At 37.1% G+C, this 17118-nt stretch overlaps 1 protein-coding gene across 3 annotated transcripts in view; it reads left to right on the top strand.

The window, feature by feature from the left end:
- Nucleotides 1-11881, top strand: part of ZCCHC4 (zinc finger CCHC-type containing 4) — a 47551-nt gene extending 35670 nt beyond the window's left edge. For 2 of the 3 annotated variants that reach the window (XM_027103221.1, XM_027103223.1), the window contains 5 exons: nucleotides 4203-4324; nucleotides 4570-4645; nucleotides 6098-6149; nucleotides 6664-6808; nucleotides 11167-11881. In XM_027103221.1, coding sequence (XP_026959022.1) covers nucleotides 4203-4324; nucleotides 4570-4645; nucleotides 6098-6149; nucleotides 6664-6808; nucleotides 11167-11317 — 546 coding nt within the window. In that variant the 3' untranslated portion in view covers nucleotides 11318-11881. The remainder of the gene's footprint in view (nucleotides 1-4202; nucleotides 4325-4569; nucleotides 4646-6097; nucleotides 6150-6663; nucleotides 6809-11166) is intronic. The other variant, XM_027103222.1, reaches the window with a different exon arrangement.
- The last annotated feature ends 5237 nt before the right edge of the window (nucleotides 11882-17118 follow it).

The raw sequence follows: 17118 nt of genomic DNA, 5'->3' as shown, positions 1-17118 counted from the left end.
ACAGGTCTTTTCCCATAGACCTTGATTAGGCCTTCTTTCTGACTTTGCCTGAGATGATTATAAGCCCCGAAACCACAATGCAGTAAAAAAAAAAAAAATCACTAAATCTCTTTTTTTGGAAATACTTTATAGGTAAGAGGAAGGCGGAAATGCTGCAAATCTTCATAAACTATAAATCATGTAGACTCTTCAGTGATAAAGCACTTGATGAGTACAGAATAAAATAGCTATCAAAGACGTAGAAAACCAAGAGCTTTATTAAGGGCAGATTAGAAAGGAAGGATTTGGTAATGAAAAGAAATTCTGATTTAGAGTCAGAAGAAGTTTGAGTCTTAGCACTGCCTTTTAGAAGATTAAATATAATCTTGAGGGAAGTCACTTTATCTTTCCAGGTCTCTGTTTCCTTACCTATAAAATAAAATGACTGAACCAGAAAAAGGATGCCAGATAAGTTTTACTTTTAGACTTAAGCCTGATAAATTGGTAGTGACTTTCTGGAGAATTTGTTGAGAATACCAGGCTCAGTGGCAAAGAGTAGCGTGGCTGATTAGCGATGTCTGCCACAGGGTCAGGGTCAGGGAGTGATGGCATTCAGGTCCTGTATTTACCATATCTGAACTAGATCTTCTCACTTCCCTTCCACCTTGAACATGCTATGATCTCTTGTTTCTGCTTAATCTGGGACATTTGTCTGGATTGTTAAAAGTAGAGATCTTTGTTTTTTTTTAAAGCTGTCTTTTAAAAAATCATCCTGTTTAGAAAACTGTTTGTTTTTCGAGTCTGGTTTCATGTTCAGAAATGAAGAGGTTTTGACAGGAATTTCTGAGAAATGATTGTAAATTATAAGGTGACACGTGATATTCTCAAAATTCAATATACAATAAACATAAAACATTTAATGGATTTGAAGTGATGAGGAATAACACACACACACATATATGTATGTGTATGTCTGTGTAATACATATGATATTTAAAATAAGAGGTTACATGGAATATGGTGTGACTAAAAAACCTTATTGCTATGGTAGAAGTTGATTGATGGAGCTGAAGAGTTCACTTGGAATCTTTTGAATATATTGAAATTAAACAGAACACACTTTAGGGATTTATGAAAATACAAACATGTACTCTGTTTTATTTAAGCTTTGTTTCCTAGCATGATACCTGGAGCATAGTAGGTGCAGAATAATAAATGTTTGTCGACTTGAATGTCTTGTTTTCCGTATAACTAGTTTCAGTCTCATGTTGCAGAAGAAATTTGTGTATAGATAAAATTAAAAGTTAGGAATTGCAGAGATTTTGTGCTTTCCCTCATTTCTATACAGTACTTCATCACATTAATCAGTTCCATGGGAGAAATTTTCTATTCAAAAATGCCTCTCATCATCATTGTGAGTGAAATGTCAGGGATAATGATGGGAAAATGGTGTATCAGCTCTACCACTAGTGATACGCAATTTGCAAAATTGTGTTTGCTTTACAGCACTTCCATAGGAGGTTTATTTGTGTGGATGAAGCTATGAAATATGGATGTATGTTAGAGGTACATTAATTTACCCTAGCAGCATGCATTTTACATACCATATGTTTATAGTTAATTAGCACAACAAACCCACATTTAAAAATAATAATAATCTCAATTAGGTTATGCAAAATCAAGTAATCAACCAGCTCCCTGATGTACATATTCTCTGACTCCTTAGGTAACCATAAAGAAATTCTTTGTTTTCCCTCTCTTCCATCTGCTATCTATTATATTGCATGGACTATTCCATTTACTAAAAATCTTTCTAAGATACTCTTTTCCAGCATTTGAAAATCTTCATAAGATTCTCTTGGGAAGAATTCTTTTTCTTATGACACTCATAAATGTTCAAAATATCTTTGTTGAATTTAATATGGTACCATATATTTACTGAATACATAGAGAAGGTGCATTAGGGAAAAATTATGAATTTAAATCATTTTAAAAGAAAACTACTTAAGGTACTATTTTACGGTGATTTTGAAGTAAAATCTACTTTTGTATCTTAGCCTCTAATAGGTAACGTATATTCATAGAATTTTAAAGTTGTAAAGATGCATAGCCTTAACGTAGGCTGACTTCCCAATGTAATGATCCTTTCCACTAAATTCGTGACAAGCAGTCATCTAGTCTCACTTGAATGCTTTCCCTGAGCAAAGTCCTACAGCCTTACAAGGCAACTCAATTTATTTAATAGCTCTAATCGTTAGAAAAGTTTCTCATATGGAGATAAAATATGCTCCCTATTAACTTCTAACCATTGGTCCTACTTCTGTTTTCCGAAGCAATAAAGGATAAGTCTAATTTCTATTCCACATGACACCCCTTCAGTTATAACATAGCTATCAGATCCTCCCAGTCTTCTCTTTTCTGAATAAACACCCCCAATCTGTTAAACTATAAGCCCTACTTATTCCCATTACTTTCAATAGAAATGAACTGGCTTTATTAATGTCTCTCTTAAAATGTAGCAGCTGAATGGAGGGCTTCAAATGTGATCTAACTTCGTCTCCCTTCCTTGTTACACTATTACAGTTCTGTGTAAGCCGGCTGTGAGGCCACACCAGTCTTACACCTTTGTGATAGACTGTGGACTCCCCACGTTGGACTGTGCGTACTCACATGCCAAACGCCCTAGAGCTTTTTTTTTTTCCCCGCACTGTCTCTCATTTAGCTGAGTCTCCTCATCCTGTACTTATTTTTTTCCCACTGCTGAAGTTTGTTAATCAGTCTTCCTAAATTTGTTCACCTGTAAATCTAGCAGGCATTGGCATAGCCATGGAGAGAGCTTAGGAATCTCCCTCCCATTCAAGTCCTCTCTTTCCATTGTCACCGATTCCTTACATTTTTGTAATTCTCTCATTAAATAGCTACTTTGCAAGTCAGTTCTGTTGTAAATTCTTAAGTGTAACCTTATTTAGAATCTAAAGAATTTATTACAACTTACTTGAAAGTTGCGATCTACCTGTATTAACCTTATAAAAATCTCATGGTATTCTTGTGGGTCATGTAAAGCAGTGGCTCTCAAACTTTAGTGTGCCAGGAGGGCTTGTTAAAAATAACAGATTGCAGGGTCCCACCTCCAGAATTTCTGTGTTACTAGGTCCCAGGTGGGGCAAGAATTTGCATTTCTAACAAGGTCCCAGGTGATGCTGATGTTGCTGATCCAGACACCAAACTTTGAGAATTACTGATCTGAAGATGGATGGACTTAGTGGCCAGGTGGATTCATGGCAGGTTTAAAACCAAATTGAGAATGTGTATGGATGATAGGGTGGAGGAGGAGAAGGGAGCAAGAAGCTAATAGAAATCATGCTTGTTGGCTTCAGTTTACTTTCCAGATAATCTGCAGAAATGGAAAGTTGAGTTAGGGATCTTGAGGAGAGGTAAACATTCGAAATAGTCATTGTGGGGAAAACAACTATAGTTATAGATTTCCCTCTGCACTCCATCCTTCTATCTGTCTCCACCATATGCCGGGTCCTGAATTCAGTGTTTTACATACATTGTCCCATTTAACTTTCATAACAACTCTAAGGTAAATATCAGTAACCTCCTTTTCCAGATGAAAATGATGCAGACTTGCCTGAGGTCACATAAAAAGTGAGTGGCAGAGCCACTGCCTGGCCCCCACAAGGAAGTGACCATCACAAAAACCAAGATAGGTGTTTCTCAGTGGGGAAGGAGGAATGCTGGGTTGGCTGTGTCAGAGAGTGATGGTGGAGGGCCACACTGAGGCTGCACTGAGCCTTGGGGAATTGAAAACGGGCATGCAGTGAATTTCACAGGGAAAAAATGAAAAGCCCTATACAAGCTGGCACAGATCATCAAAGGTGGAATGTTTTAATGCCCAAAGCTAAAGTCTTAATTATATAAAAGCCTTTCCTGCAAAGTCTGTTGCATTGGATAAAAGATTAGAGTTGTTTTTTGAATCCTAGGTAACATGAATGTGTCATAACAAATTTTACCTTTTTTATAATGAAATTTTACTCTCATAGAGGCCCCTCTGAGGCTGTTGATTAATAAGTAAACTCTTGCTTTTGAGAACTTCTTATTAAATACTCTGATTTAATTTGTACCTTGGCATCAGTTTGTTCATTTATTGGTTAAAGAATCTTAACGAATGTTGACTCATTTGAGAAATTTTTCCTTTTTAATTTTTTTAAACTTTCTAGGTAGATTATGATAATCATGCACTTTATAAACATGGAAAGACAGGACGGAAACAGTCTCCTGTGCGTATTTTCACCAATATCCCACCCAGCAAAATAATCCTTCCTATTGAAGAAGGGTACAGGTAAGAGAGACCTTGAAGTACACAAGTCACTGAAAATAAAGTTCCATATATCTAACACCAAATGCCTTTCATACTGACTCATGTAGTTCTTTTATTACTTTTAAATTTGGCCTATAATGTTATATTGAATTTAATTTGAATTACACCGAACTTTTGTAACAAATGCCTTGTGAACTTTTATCTACCTTGTGAATCTCAATAAGTATATGCAGCTGATTTCTTCGAGTCTTTTCTTTTCTCCTTAGATTTTGCCCTCTGTGTCAACGATATGTTTCTCTAGAGAATCAGCACTGTGAACACTGTAATTCTTGCACATCCAAGGTACAGTTTTCTTTAGAATGTGTTTTTACTCAAACATATTAGTTTTATTTTAGGTCACTAGTTTCATTACATTTGTTTAATGTTATTTTGTTAATATTTTAATTTGTATTAATGTGTTATCATTTATTAATTATAATTTAATATAATATTTTTTCTCTAATTATAAAGTATGGCAGGCTTTTAAAATACTTAGTTGCCTTCATCATCATTAACAACTATTTGAGTTATTTTTATATGGTACTGTATGACTGCTAAAATTATTAGTGTTTCAAATAAGGCACTAAATAAGGGCTAAATTTTGTTGAGGGCAAAATTAAGGTGTTTCGAATAAGGAATTGAACTATTAGATACCATCACTGTTCTGATGAAGCAATAATTAATAACATGTGCTGTGTATTCACTCCTCACATCACTAGTAGACAGAGCTTTTTACAGATGAGGAAGGACTACAGGGGACATACCTCCTAGTTATTTTTTTAGGAAGGTGGGATCACCTTTAGGTTACTCGGTTATTTTAACTAAATCCAGTCAGAAAGAACACGTGAAGTTTAGTTGGCTGATACGCACATATTATTTGCCAGAGGAAAGGCTATATTTTTAAAACTATTGGAAAGTACATTTTTTATAACTTTATAATTATATTACTGGTTATACTGGTTTTTAACTATGGTAACACATCTGATTATATATTTCCAATTAGTTTAGAAATTATCTGTATTCTTCATTAAAAAAAATTATGCTCAGATCATACAAAGTACAAAATGAGGAAAACAAAATTTTATTATTTAGAGATGCACACGTAAGTGGAAAAAATAAACAAAAGCAAGGAAGTGACCATCACAAAAACCAAGATAGGTGTTTCAGTGGGGAAGGAGGAATGCTGGGTTGGGAAGGGGCATGTGGGGAAGTGTCTAGAGTACTGATGGTATTGTCTCTTGACTTGTTGGGTTCATCAGTGTTCACTTTATACTACTCGTTAAACTGGACATATGCATCTCATGTACTTCTTTAGGTATGTTTTATTTCACAGTTTTTAAATTACTCAAATAGTCATCTCTGTCCTTCTAAATTACATTAAGTTCTCAAATATGAATGTTATTAAGGATTATACCAGCTAGACACATAAAAACTATGAATCATTAATTCTCTTGAAATTTTCATTGAGTCCTTCTTTATGCAGATTGGGTTGCTCGATCTGGAGTGGACTTTCAAGATCATTTAGATAAATCCTCCAGTTTTAGAGTTAAGGAAATTGGGGCCCATCAAGGAGGCGTTTGAGTTGAGTAGAGAAATGCATAAATTAAAATCAAAGTATTTAATAGTAAAGCCCAGGAAAGTGAGAAATAAGGAATGAATAATTTACACAGATTTTAATAAGACATTTTAATTTTTAATTGTGGAAATTTGATTTTTAGTGACAAGTTAAACATAATTTAAAAATTGTTTTTGTAGGATGGCAGGAAATGGAATCATTGCTTTCTCTGCAAAAAGTGTGTAAAGCCTTGTAAGTATTCAGACTTAAGTGTTTGAGATCTTCTGAAAATATTTGACTTTTTCTTCATCTAAATAGGGTTTTTATTTAACTGTATTCACAAAAGAAAAAAATAATAGAGACTTGCCTTAATTTACTTGCTTTTTAATTTTTACACTTGCCAAAATGTACGTTCTCTCCTTCAAAGAGAGACATGACTTTAACCCTGTTTCAGTGTTGCATTTGCTTTGGCTTGTTTTAACAGGGTTTTGTATCACTCAGCCAGCCCCCATTTTGTCAGTGGCTCTAAGCTCATGACTCAGGGCAGAAGGGCTGAATTTGTTGCCATGTATCAGAAAGAAGTTAGCTGGTTTACATGGAATTCCAACCTCTTAACCTTGGCCTCTTTAGCCAAATTATAATTAGCTATGCAAAGCAATCACAATATTTGAAGTAAACACTATTCACGCTTCCTTATCATAAAGGTTAATCAAATGAAAAATTATATTACATGAACCTCTTCTAATACCTAATTTTTATTTTACAGCCTGGATCCACTGTAACATTTGCAATCACTGTGCTCTTCCAGATCATTCTTGCAACGGCCCTAAAGATGGCTGCTTTATTTGTGGTGAATTAGATCATAAACGGAGTACTTGTCCTAACATCTTTACGTCTAAGAAAGTTAACAAGTTAGTTGAATTCTTTTATTTACTAGAAAAAATTTTCCTTGTATATTTGTACAGAGCAATCCATAGAAGTACACAATAATCAGAGGATCCAGAAATGCTAAATGCTAAATTAATTGTTGCTTTCACTGTTAGGTATTTTTTGCATAGATGGGGAGAGGGAGGATATGAAGGTGAGTCAAAGAGCTAAAAATTTTACAGGTAAGGCATGAAAATAACCAAAATATAAGGTAGAAAGTGACTCACTTCCTATATATTTGTGTAATATAGCTGTGTAATTCAGAGCAAGGTTACACCAATGACAATAGTATATTTAGAAAAACTATTGGTATTTCAACTGGGCTAACTTGAATGTTACACTTTTTTCCTTTTAAACTGAAGGGCTTATAGCTATTGAGTCCTCTTGTTTTACTGATGTGAAAACCAGATAGCCAAGTTTAACATTATATGACTGTTGAGATCAGGATAAAAATTTTGAGCTATCATATGACTTGTGATGAAAAAAAATCTATTATTATTAGAAGTATCTGATGGTTTAGTAGCTACTTGTGATTGTATTAGAATTCTTTTCCATTTGTTTTTTTTTTGGTCAGTAGAAATCATTTTTTTCCATTAAAGCCCAGCCACTTGAATTCTGCCTAGTATTTAAACTACCTTTTCTATTACTTTTTATCAAATTTACTTTAAATAATTATTTCCACTAAGTAATCTAGGGTAGAAGTGGAATTTTAAAAATTAATTAAAGAGGTGTATTGAAGAGTCTTATAAAATATTTTTTTATAAAGCTTTAAGAATAGAATACAACCTAATAAAGGATTGATCTGGGGTTGTTGCACTATTACAATGTAATTCTGCTTGCAAACAACATGCTCAGCCTTTGATTCTGTGATCTTATGACATGTGGAAACTGAATTTGCATTTTGGTAATACAATGTAGGCTCTTTATTGGTTCTTCAATAGCCCTGACTAGTCTATTTGATAGTAATACGTTGTTTTCATTGAGGGAAATCCTGTAGTATCTCTTAGTACTAGATTTTATCAATTTTAATTCAAGACCAAATTCCTTAGGATGTGGTATACCTGATAGTTATTAAATAGTACCACTTTCTTCTCTTAGAGAAGACTCCTAAACTGTGAACAGTGATCTTCAGATACTGCTTTCAAAAAAATTTTACAATGAAATTGACAATGCAAAATTTTTTCTTTATAATAGTAAAAAATAATTTTAATAGCTTTTTTAGCATATATGGCATAAAAGATCTTTTCATCTTATATGTTTTATAGCTGTCATGTTAATTTGGTTTTCCTTGGTATTAATTTTCCTGTGGTTGTGATCTGGAATGATGCTGGCTCCCTCTTGTGGTTAGAGCTCATTTTATCAGTTACATAAATACCTAATAATTTAGAGGACAAATACTAGGTCAATTTAATTTTAAGGCAAAATGAAACAATCAGTTTATTATACTCAGTTTATCACTGTTGAGAGACGTTATCTCTGGAAAGTTTTGTTTATTCATATTACAAATGAACATTTTCTTTCTGTTTTTGTTTACTGTATCTTCTAGTGAAATCTGGTTCATGTTTAGTTCTTCTGAGTGGACAAACCAAAGAAAATTTGTTTAAATTTTGTATACAGACATGCATAGCTTCATTGACTTTGCCATCAAGAGATTATACTTCATTAAATTTTCTAAATCTGGGCTTCCCTGGTGGCGCAGTGGTTGAGAATCCGCCTGCCGATGCGGAGGACACGGGTTCGTGCCCCGGTCCGGGAAGATCCCACATGCCGCGGAGCGGCTGGACCCGTGAGCCATGGCCGCTGAGCCTGCGCGTCTGGAGCCTGTGCTCCGCAACGGGAGAGGCCACAGTAGTGAGAGGCCCGCGTACCACAAAAAAGAAAAAAAAAAAATTTGCTAGATCATCACTTATCAGGACATTATCCTACTTCTAAAAAATGGCTGGAGGGAAAGGAGATTTATGTAACATGCACAAAACAGTATAAAGATGACTGTTTTATTTTGAACTTATAGGATACCCCAGTCCATGGTGAAAAATCTAAACATGGAAAAATATAAAATTGCCAAGCAAAATTCTGAGTAGTAGTCATGTGGAGCTACTAATAATAGCTAATATTTATTTATTAATTACTGTATGCTTAGCATTTTACATACCTGAATAATTTATAGTAGAGTATGTAGTATCAAGGTAATTAAGAACACAATTTCCTGAATCAAACTAGTTCTGCCACTTTCTCATGGATGATTTCATAGCCTCTGTTTCTTCCCCTAAAAAAAATGGGGGGAAGGAAAGGGAAGAGTGACATCTGCCTTGGCTCAGTCTCCCAGCTCCTTGAAGTCAAAGACTTTGTCCATTCATTTTTGTATTCCCAACACTTAACATATATACTGAATGAACAAAAGGAGAGGCTGAGTTTGGTCCACTAGGAGATTATATACTGTTTATGAAGCTCCTTTCCCAGGTTTTGGTTCTGGGAAGATCAAGAAGGAGCATTTCCCTAGGACTCGTGGTGGTTTAAGAGAAGTGAATCTAACAATTGATATTGCTGGGAAGCCATGGAAATGCCCAGGTTTGCCATTACTGGCAGCCCCAGCCCATCCCTTCGTTCATGATATGATAAATGGCATGATTCTGCTAGCTTGGAGAAAGTGAATGGATAGACCAGTAATCTTCCTCAGCTATAGATTGCCTGTAATGTAGTTCAGAGAGCACCTGAAACAAAGGATCTAGGTGGTTTTTTGTTTGTTTGTTTTGTTTGTTTTGTTTTTTTTGTTTTGCGGTATGCGAGCCTCTCACTGCTGTGGCCTCTCCCACTGCGGAGCCTGTGCTCCAGACGCACAGGCTCAGCGGCCATGGCCCACGGGCCCAGCCACTCCATGGCACGTGGGATCTTCCTGGACTGGGGTACGAACCCGTGTCCCCCGCATCGGCAGGCGGACTCTCAACCACTGCGCCACCAGGGAAGCCCGATCTGGGTGTTTTTTTTCCTGGTGTGATTTAATGTTTTTTAGAGAGTGAGTTTCAACTTGTTCATTTTTTTAAAAAATATCTTTATTAGAGTATAATTGCTTTACAACGTTGTGTTGGTTTCTGCTGTACAACAAAGTGAATCAGCTATACATATACGTATATCCGCATATCCCCCCCCTCTTGAGCCTCCCTCCCACCCTCCCTATCCCATCCCTCTAGGTCATCACAAAGCACCAAGCTGATCTCCCTGTGCTATGCAGCAGCTTCCCACTAGCTATCTGTTTTACATTAGGTAGTGTATGTATGTTAGTGCTATTCTCTCACTTCATCCCAGCTTCCCCTTCCCACCCTGTGTCCTCAAGTCCATTCTGTACATCTGCGTCTTTATTCCTGCCCTGCCACTAGCTTCATCAGTACCGTTTTTTTTTTTAGATTCTATATATGTGTGTTAGCATACAGTATTTGTTTTCGTCTTTCTGACTTACTTCACTCTGACAGACTCTAGGTCCATCCCCCTCATTACAAATAACTCAATTTCGTTTCTTTTTATGGCTGAGTAATATTCCATTGTATATATGTGTCACATCTTCTTTATCCATTCATCTGTTGATGGACATTTAGGTTGCTTCCTGGCTATTGTAAACAGTGTTCCAGTGAACATTGTGGTACATGACTCTTTTTGAATTATGGTTTTCTCAGGGTATATGCCCAGTAGTGGGATTGCTGGGTCGTATGGTAGTTCTATTTTTAGTTTTTTAAGGAACCTCCATACTGTTCTCCATAGTGGCTTCAACTTGTTCATTTTGAAGCTAGTCTTCAAGAAGAGACCACAAAATGTGGGCATCTTGTATGGCACTTGTCAGGACTTTTAGATCTACTGGGAAAGGAAAATTAGCTGTAGGACTATAAGATGGGCCTCTTTAAGTCTTTTCAGTTTTTCCCATTGTGCTATTTCATTTTTCTACCACTGCTAACTGCCAGTGTATTGGTCTTTTTTCTGAAAAATGTAATTCAGGGATTTGGAGATTGAAGTGCTGAGCTGAGCAGTACAGATGTACCAAAAAAAAAAAGAAAGAAAGAAAAACCAACCAAAAAACTTCCCAACTCATTGGCCTGACTATTTACTTCTGTGGTGTGTTTGTCCTGAATAGATTGTTCTAAATTTGTAGTCACCATGTTTCAAAGGAATTTCTTTTCTCAAACATTTTGCTTGGTCAGGACTCTATCTCCTTGTTATTATGGTTAGGATTCTGAGGATTTATGCTTATAATACAGTAAATTCTTTCCCTTCTGTTTTCTTATTTGGTTAGCTAGTTAATTAAACTTCAACATAATTACATAATTCACTGTGCTCATTCTACAAAATAATTTAGCACCTTGTTTTTCAGAGCTGTCAGAAAGCAGAAGCAAAGAAAGAGCAATAAGATGAAAATGGAGACCACTAAAGGACAGTCCATGAATCATACAACTGTTACAGGGAAGAAGAAAAGAAGAGAAAGAGCTCATCAATATCTGTGCTCTTAAATGGCCAGTGGCTTGCGAATAAGAAAGATTTATAGATTTATTTGATGCCATTTTCTGAAAGTGCCTCACTGGACTTAAATTCTGTTGCTTTCAAAGGTATGCACCTCTCTAAGCTTGAAAGTAGGCAGGTGGTATTTCCTGGTTTATAGACCTCCTCACCCCCAGCAGCCCCTCTGGAGACCTGGGGAGTTGTTTCATCCTTAGCTGGTTTGCCAGCTCTCAGTGCCTTTTTTCTCTTTAAATCTCTTCCAGTCATATTATTTTAGCCTCTTTTATCTGAAAAATGGGCATAAAGCGTCCTTTTGCTAGAATAAAGAAGAAAATGAGAATGAAAACCTGAGGTTTTGTTTACATTGAACATAAGAGTATGTTAAGTTCGATATTTTAAATATTAAAGTATTGTACCATGGCTTAAACCCCACTTGTAAAGAGAAATACAGTGTTTAATTTTTTTTTTAGACAGAATCTGAAGATGATGGAAAGAATTTTGACAAAGGCAGTCTAAAGATATAAAGATTATGATTATGGTTACATTATTATTATTAAATATTTATTTTTCAAATACTTTTTGCAGTTGTCCTTTGATGGTATAGAATCACCTAAATGTTTGTTGAATGAGTGAGGTATTTAGAATTATGACTTGCCCTGTCATCTTAGTGTCTTTTAACCTAGGCAGTACGTTTCTCTCTTTGTACAAGTAGTAGCAGAAGGCAGGATACTTTGGTTTTCATTTTGGTGATCCTCGTTCCTATTCTAATACTTCCTGGTTGTATGTCCTTAGCCAGGTCATTCATTCTCTAGAAGCTACTGTTTCTTCGTTATTATAATGGGGACAATAATAGTTAGACCTCAGGTTTGTTTGTGGTGAAATTAAATGAGGCACATGCCCCTGGCTCTCAGCTCTCCTGCTACCCGTGAGAAACGTTAACAAATGAAGATGGCTACGAGCACTAATGGTAATCACCGGGTGGTCAGGTATTGTAGCATGGAAGGGAGTAGTTTGAACAAACAGTTCATTGTCTCCTTAAGACTTAGTAGTTTAGAATGGCTTGCATTTCACAACTCTTAGTAGTTTAGAATGGCTTGCATTTGCACAATGACTCTTCTCTCTTTCCCAAATGACTGCTTTAGAGCAGGTTTGGAGGCATCTCTGCTTGGGCTTAGCTAGAGCCCTGAGAGTAAAGGTAGAAGAACTGCGCTCCATCTGGTATTTAAGTTAGGATGGTTTGTTGCCTGATGTGGAATATGCACATGTGGCCCTGATCAGTGTGGTCCTGGTAGATCAGGCTATATCAAAACATGAGCTAAGCTCCTGGACTTAACAAGCATCAGAAAACTCTTCTCTTGCCCCCTCTTTAACATGGGTTCCTGTGGTGATAGGAGGGGCAGATTTTGATGTGATTGGATGAGATATGAACCTTGTAGAATCATTGTGAGAGTTCCCCTCTCTGATTCAGGCATAGATGTGGACATTGCCTGACTTTCATGGTGTCCACGATACCGTGGTTAAAATCGGTTGAAATGTCCCCCGAAACTCAGACAGCTGCGGGACCATGACTGCTGAAGAATTGGGTCCTGATGGCCAATGGTTTTTATCATCACCATATTTTCTTAGTTTTAAGATACGATCAATTGTAAAATGCATTTTCGATGTAATCACAGCTTTTCAGGGAGAAAACACCTTTATCTCATTAATTGTATATATTAAATTTTAGATGTCTCTTTTTTCAGAAATATTGAAATGTGAAAAAAATGTCCATCTTAGTATTGAGCAAATAGGGTATTACTTATAATCAGGAATTCTGTACTTAAAAACTTCGTTACCTCAGAGAGTTAAAAATAGGAAATTTGATGGTTCTGTTTTTTTTGTTCAATTAATACTAATTTTAAGGACTTAATCCCTTTCTTTTCTCAGAGGATAAACTAATAGAATGTAAAAATGTCTCTGGGAGGTAAAGTGTGATGGGAGATGAAGTCATTTGTTCTAATTAGAAATCTGCCTATCTGAACATTAAGATACTCAAAATAGCAATAGAAAAAAATTCCTGAAATTTGACAGATAAAACTTTCTAAGCTTTTTAAAAGGACATTTTTCTTAAATAACTACAGCTAAATTTCATTCTACTTCTTATATTATAAAATGTAATGAAATACAAAGTTACTTTGTAGGCCCTGGATGATCAGATTTGTTTTTTTCCCTACATTTAGTCTGATATTTAGACTAATTTATTTCTCCAGTATGCCCCAATCTTTTCATCCTATTCTCTTCTTTCTGTTTGGAACATTTCCCTCCATACAGCTGTCTGTTAAAGTCTTATGGAGTCTTTAGGCCCTGGCCCAAGTCCCACTCTCTCCTGGGAAGCCTCACATGAGTCCCTGATAGCAGCCAGTACCTTCCTCTCCAAACCCCTTGCTATTCTGCGCCACATTTGAGGCACTTTTCATGTATTATTCTGTGATTATATTGACAGATTCTGTTTCCCCGAAAGGTTTCAGTTTCTTCAGGTCAGTACCCACTTCTTATACTCTCATGTCTTTCTTATGTATTGTAGGTGCTCAGTAAAATGTTGATGAAAACATGGAACTTTCTAGAGGTTCTCAGGTGGTAGGTGTATTGATTTGCTAGGGCTGCCATAACAAAAAGTCACAGACTGGGTGGCTTAAACAACGATAATTAACTTTCTCACAGTTCAGGAGCCTGGAAGTCCAAGATCAAGGTGTCTGCTGATTCAGGTCCTGGTGAGATCTCTCTTCCTGGCTTGCAGATGGTACCTTCTCACTGTGTCCTCACATGGTCCTTCTTCTATGTGTGTGTATTCCTGGTGTCTGTCTGTATCCAAATTTCCTCTTTGTATAAGGATACTAGTCAGATTGGATTAGGGCCCACCCTAATGGCCTCATTTTACTTGTCATCTCCTTTTTAAAGGCCCTGTCTCTAAATACAGTCGTCCTCTGAGCTACTGGGGGTTAGGACTTCAACATGCAGATTTGGGGAGACACAATTCATTCCCTAACAGTAAGCATGCCTAAGATATGGAGAGGACTTGCTTTTCTCTTTCTCAGAAGGACTGAAAATAGGAAAACAGACCTAAACAATATTGGGAGGAATTCCGAGCCAACAGGAGGGTTTAAATGTTGGGATGTGCTGTGTGAGCGAGATCGGCAGCCTTATCTGGGAGTCTTTAAACTTAGAATAATTCAGCTTTCAAGGTTATTTTAAGAAAAACACTTAAGTTGATTTCTGCCCTTTTCAAAGCAATTTATAAAATACTAGGCATCTGGGAGAAGCTTGACTATAGACAGACATCAGAGAAATATTGTGGGTTTGGTTCCAGACCACCGCAATAAATTGAGTATCTCAGTGAAGGGAGTCGCATGAATTTTTTGGTTTCCCAGGGCATCTAAAAGTTACATTTATACCACACTGTAGTCTGTTAAGTGCGCAGCAGCATCGTCTAAAAAAAAAAATCCACATACCTGAATTTAAAAATACTTTATTACTAAAAAATGCTAAAACATCATCTCATAACACAGGGATGCCACAGACCTTCAATTTGTAAAACAAACCACAATATCTACGAAGCACAATGAAACAAGATATTTAATTTTTAAATATAAAATCACAGCCTATAAAAGGTGCTTGTCTGATACCACCTCCTTCGTGATGTCCTTGTTGGTGTCTCCAGTGGAACAGTATGTCTCTTACCAGTGAAATAAAAATAGGTGTGTGTTTGTGTGTCTTTTCATTTCTACTTCTTTTCAGGTACTTAAATCATGCCCTGCATTAGAACAGCTCTTTGTGCTTGTTTCCCCTGTGTAGATTAGAAACTCGTTGATGGCAGGGGCCTGTGGACATCATCGTGAACGTTCACTGGCTCCCAGAGCTGTGTCTTGCACATGGTGATATCAGAGACAACCAGTTGCAGTATGCATGGCCTCATTCCTCCTCCCACAAGCCTGGGAAGCAGGCGCCCAGGCTAACACCGTTCTCCACCCTCCAAGTAGAAGCTGCTCCTAAATACGGACCGGGTGAATGGAGATGGCCACTTATGCCTCCAAACCCAGCTGTGCTGCCTGACAGTAAGACGCTAATACACTTAGAGCTCCCCAAGGAAGAAAAGCTTAAAAAAATGCAAAGCAAAATCCAATTTGACTTACTTGATGCGGTTTTAATTGGAACATTAGGACATGGGTTAAATTACTTGAGGGTCAGCTAGAAAGTCACTGCAAAAAAGTGAAGATAAGAACTCTACTATTTGATATCAAGTGACTTAGTATAAATGTTAACTCAGCAAGACTGAGGGAGGAAAAAGCACCAAAAGTAAGCAAGCAGATCGCAGAGATCTGAGGGGTGAGTTTTATCCCATTAGGTGGACAGTCACAAGATTCTCACACTACTGTGTTGCTTAGTAGCCCTGCAGACTAGCAGTGTGACATCCGGTGATCTCTAAGAAATGAAGCCTGATTAGATGGGCCAGCTTCTTCATCTGAAAATGTGGAGGTGAGGAAAGGGAGAAAACTAGAGATAGACAGCCTAAACATTCCACATGCTTAGAGGACAAAAGGAAATAAAAGTTGCTGCCTGCTAACTTTACAATTAATACATGAGCCAGGTGAGTCAAATAAAATGAAAAGTAATTCTACCACCCAGTCATAACCATTGTCACACTTACATGTGTGTTCTTCCAAAGATTGTTTCTTGTGTAAAAGCTATATAGACACTCTAAAATTTCCCCCACAAAAATGGAACTATTAAAATATACTGTTGGTAATCCTCTCCTCATAAACATGTTGTGAACATCAATTTATACCTATAACAACGGTATTATTCTTCAGTATGCATGTACCGTATTTAATCAGTCTCTTATGGTTGGACATCTAAATTGTTTTCATTTTTCACTAGTGTAAACAACTCTATGGTGAACATACTTATACTCAAATTTTTTCTTATTTCCTTAAGGTAAGTTCCTATACATACAAATACTGGTTCTGTAGCTCTTAGAACTTTTTTTCCAGATGGGAGTCACATGAGTTGGTCTCCGAACAGCATCTGAAGTGGTCGTGGGAGACAAGCAAAGCACCACGAACTGACAGTCTAGACCCACATCTCCCAGACGCGCTTCAAACGTAAAACCACCCTTTGAGTAGTAATGATTGATTGTCATATTGAACACTATGGATGGGACGCTTTGCCACCATCACTCCCACCCGTTCCATTGTGTGCCTGCTGTGGGATTTGGGGGAGGGTTGACTGACATCCGCTCCAGCTCTTGGGGAGGACTTTTTATAGGGCATAATTCCACCCCCTTTACCTGTGAGTGATTTCAGCGAGGCTCAGGATAGGGGCTGGTCTAATTACAACGCAGCTCAGTACTTTAGTCTTGTGACTGGTGAAGAGACGCTCATTCTTCCTTCTGAATGAGGAAGCCTGTAGCTCCAGGTGCTGTCGGCAGTCTTCCAGCAAACACGTCGGGAGCCAGCTTTATGGTAGTGCACACCTTCAGCTGGGTCCCTGGTGACTCCAAGTTGCTGGATCTAGTCTGCCCTGAAGTTGGCCCCATGACTGGACTTGTAATTTACATGAGCCGACACATTCTAGTTATTACTTGTGCCACTGCGACCACGGCAGGGCAGAGAGATTCTATCACTAACATTTATTTCTTTTTCCAGCAAATCCAGTTAATTTGCTTATTTTGTATGTTTCACTTACTTTTTGACTTCAAAATAGGCCTCTCAAAATAACAGCCTTTCCACCTGGCCTAGATCAGTCACATCCCACACAACTCCCATCTTCCATCCCT

The sequence above is a fragment of the Aethalodelphis obliquidens genome, unplaced genomic scaffold, assembly GCF_003676395.1.
Source record: "Aethalodelphis obliquidens isolate GAN/ISIS:26980383/991018 unplaced genomic scaffold, ASM367639v1 scaffold6, whole genome shotgun sequence".
NCBI classification, from domain to species: domain Eukaryota; kingdom Metazoa; phylum Chordata; class Mammalia; order Artiodactyla; family Delphinidae; genus Aethalodelphis; species Aethalodelphis obliquidens.
Note: the sequence above shows the minus strand (reverse complement) of the source record. Positions and strands in the feature narration are given on the sequence as shown.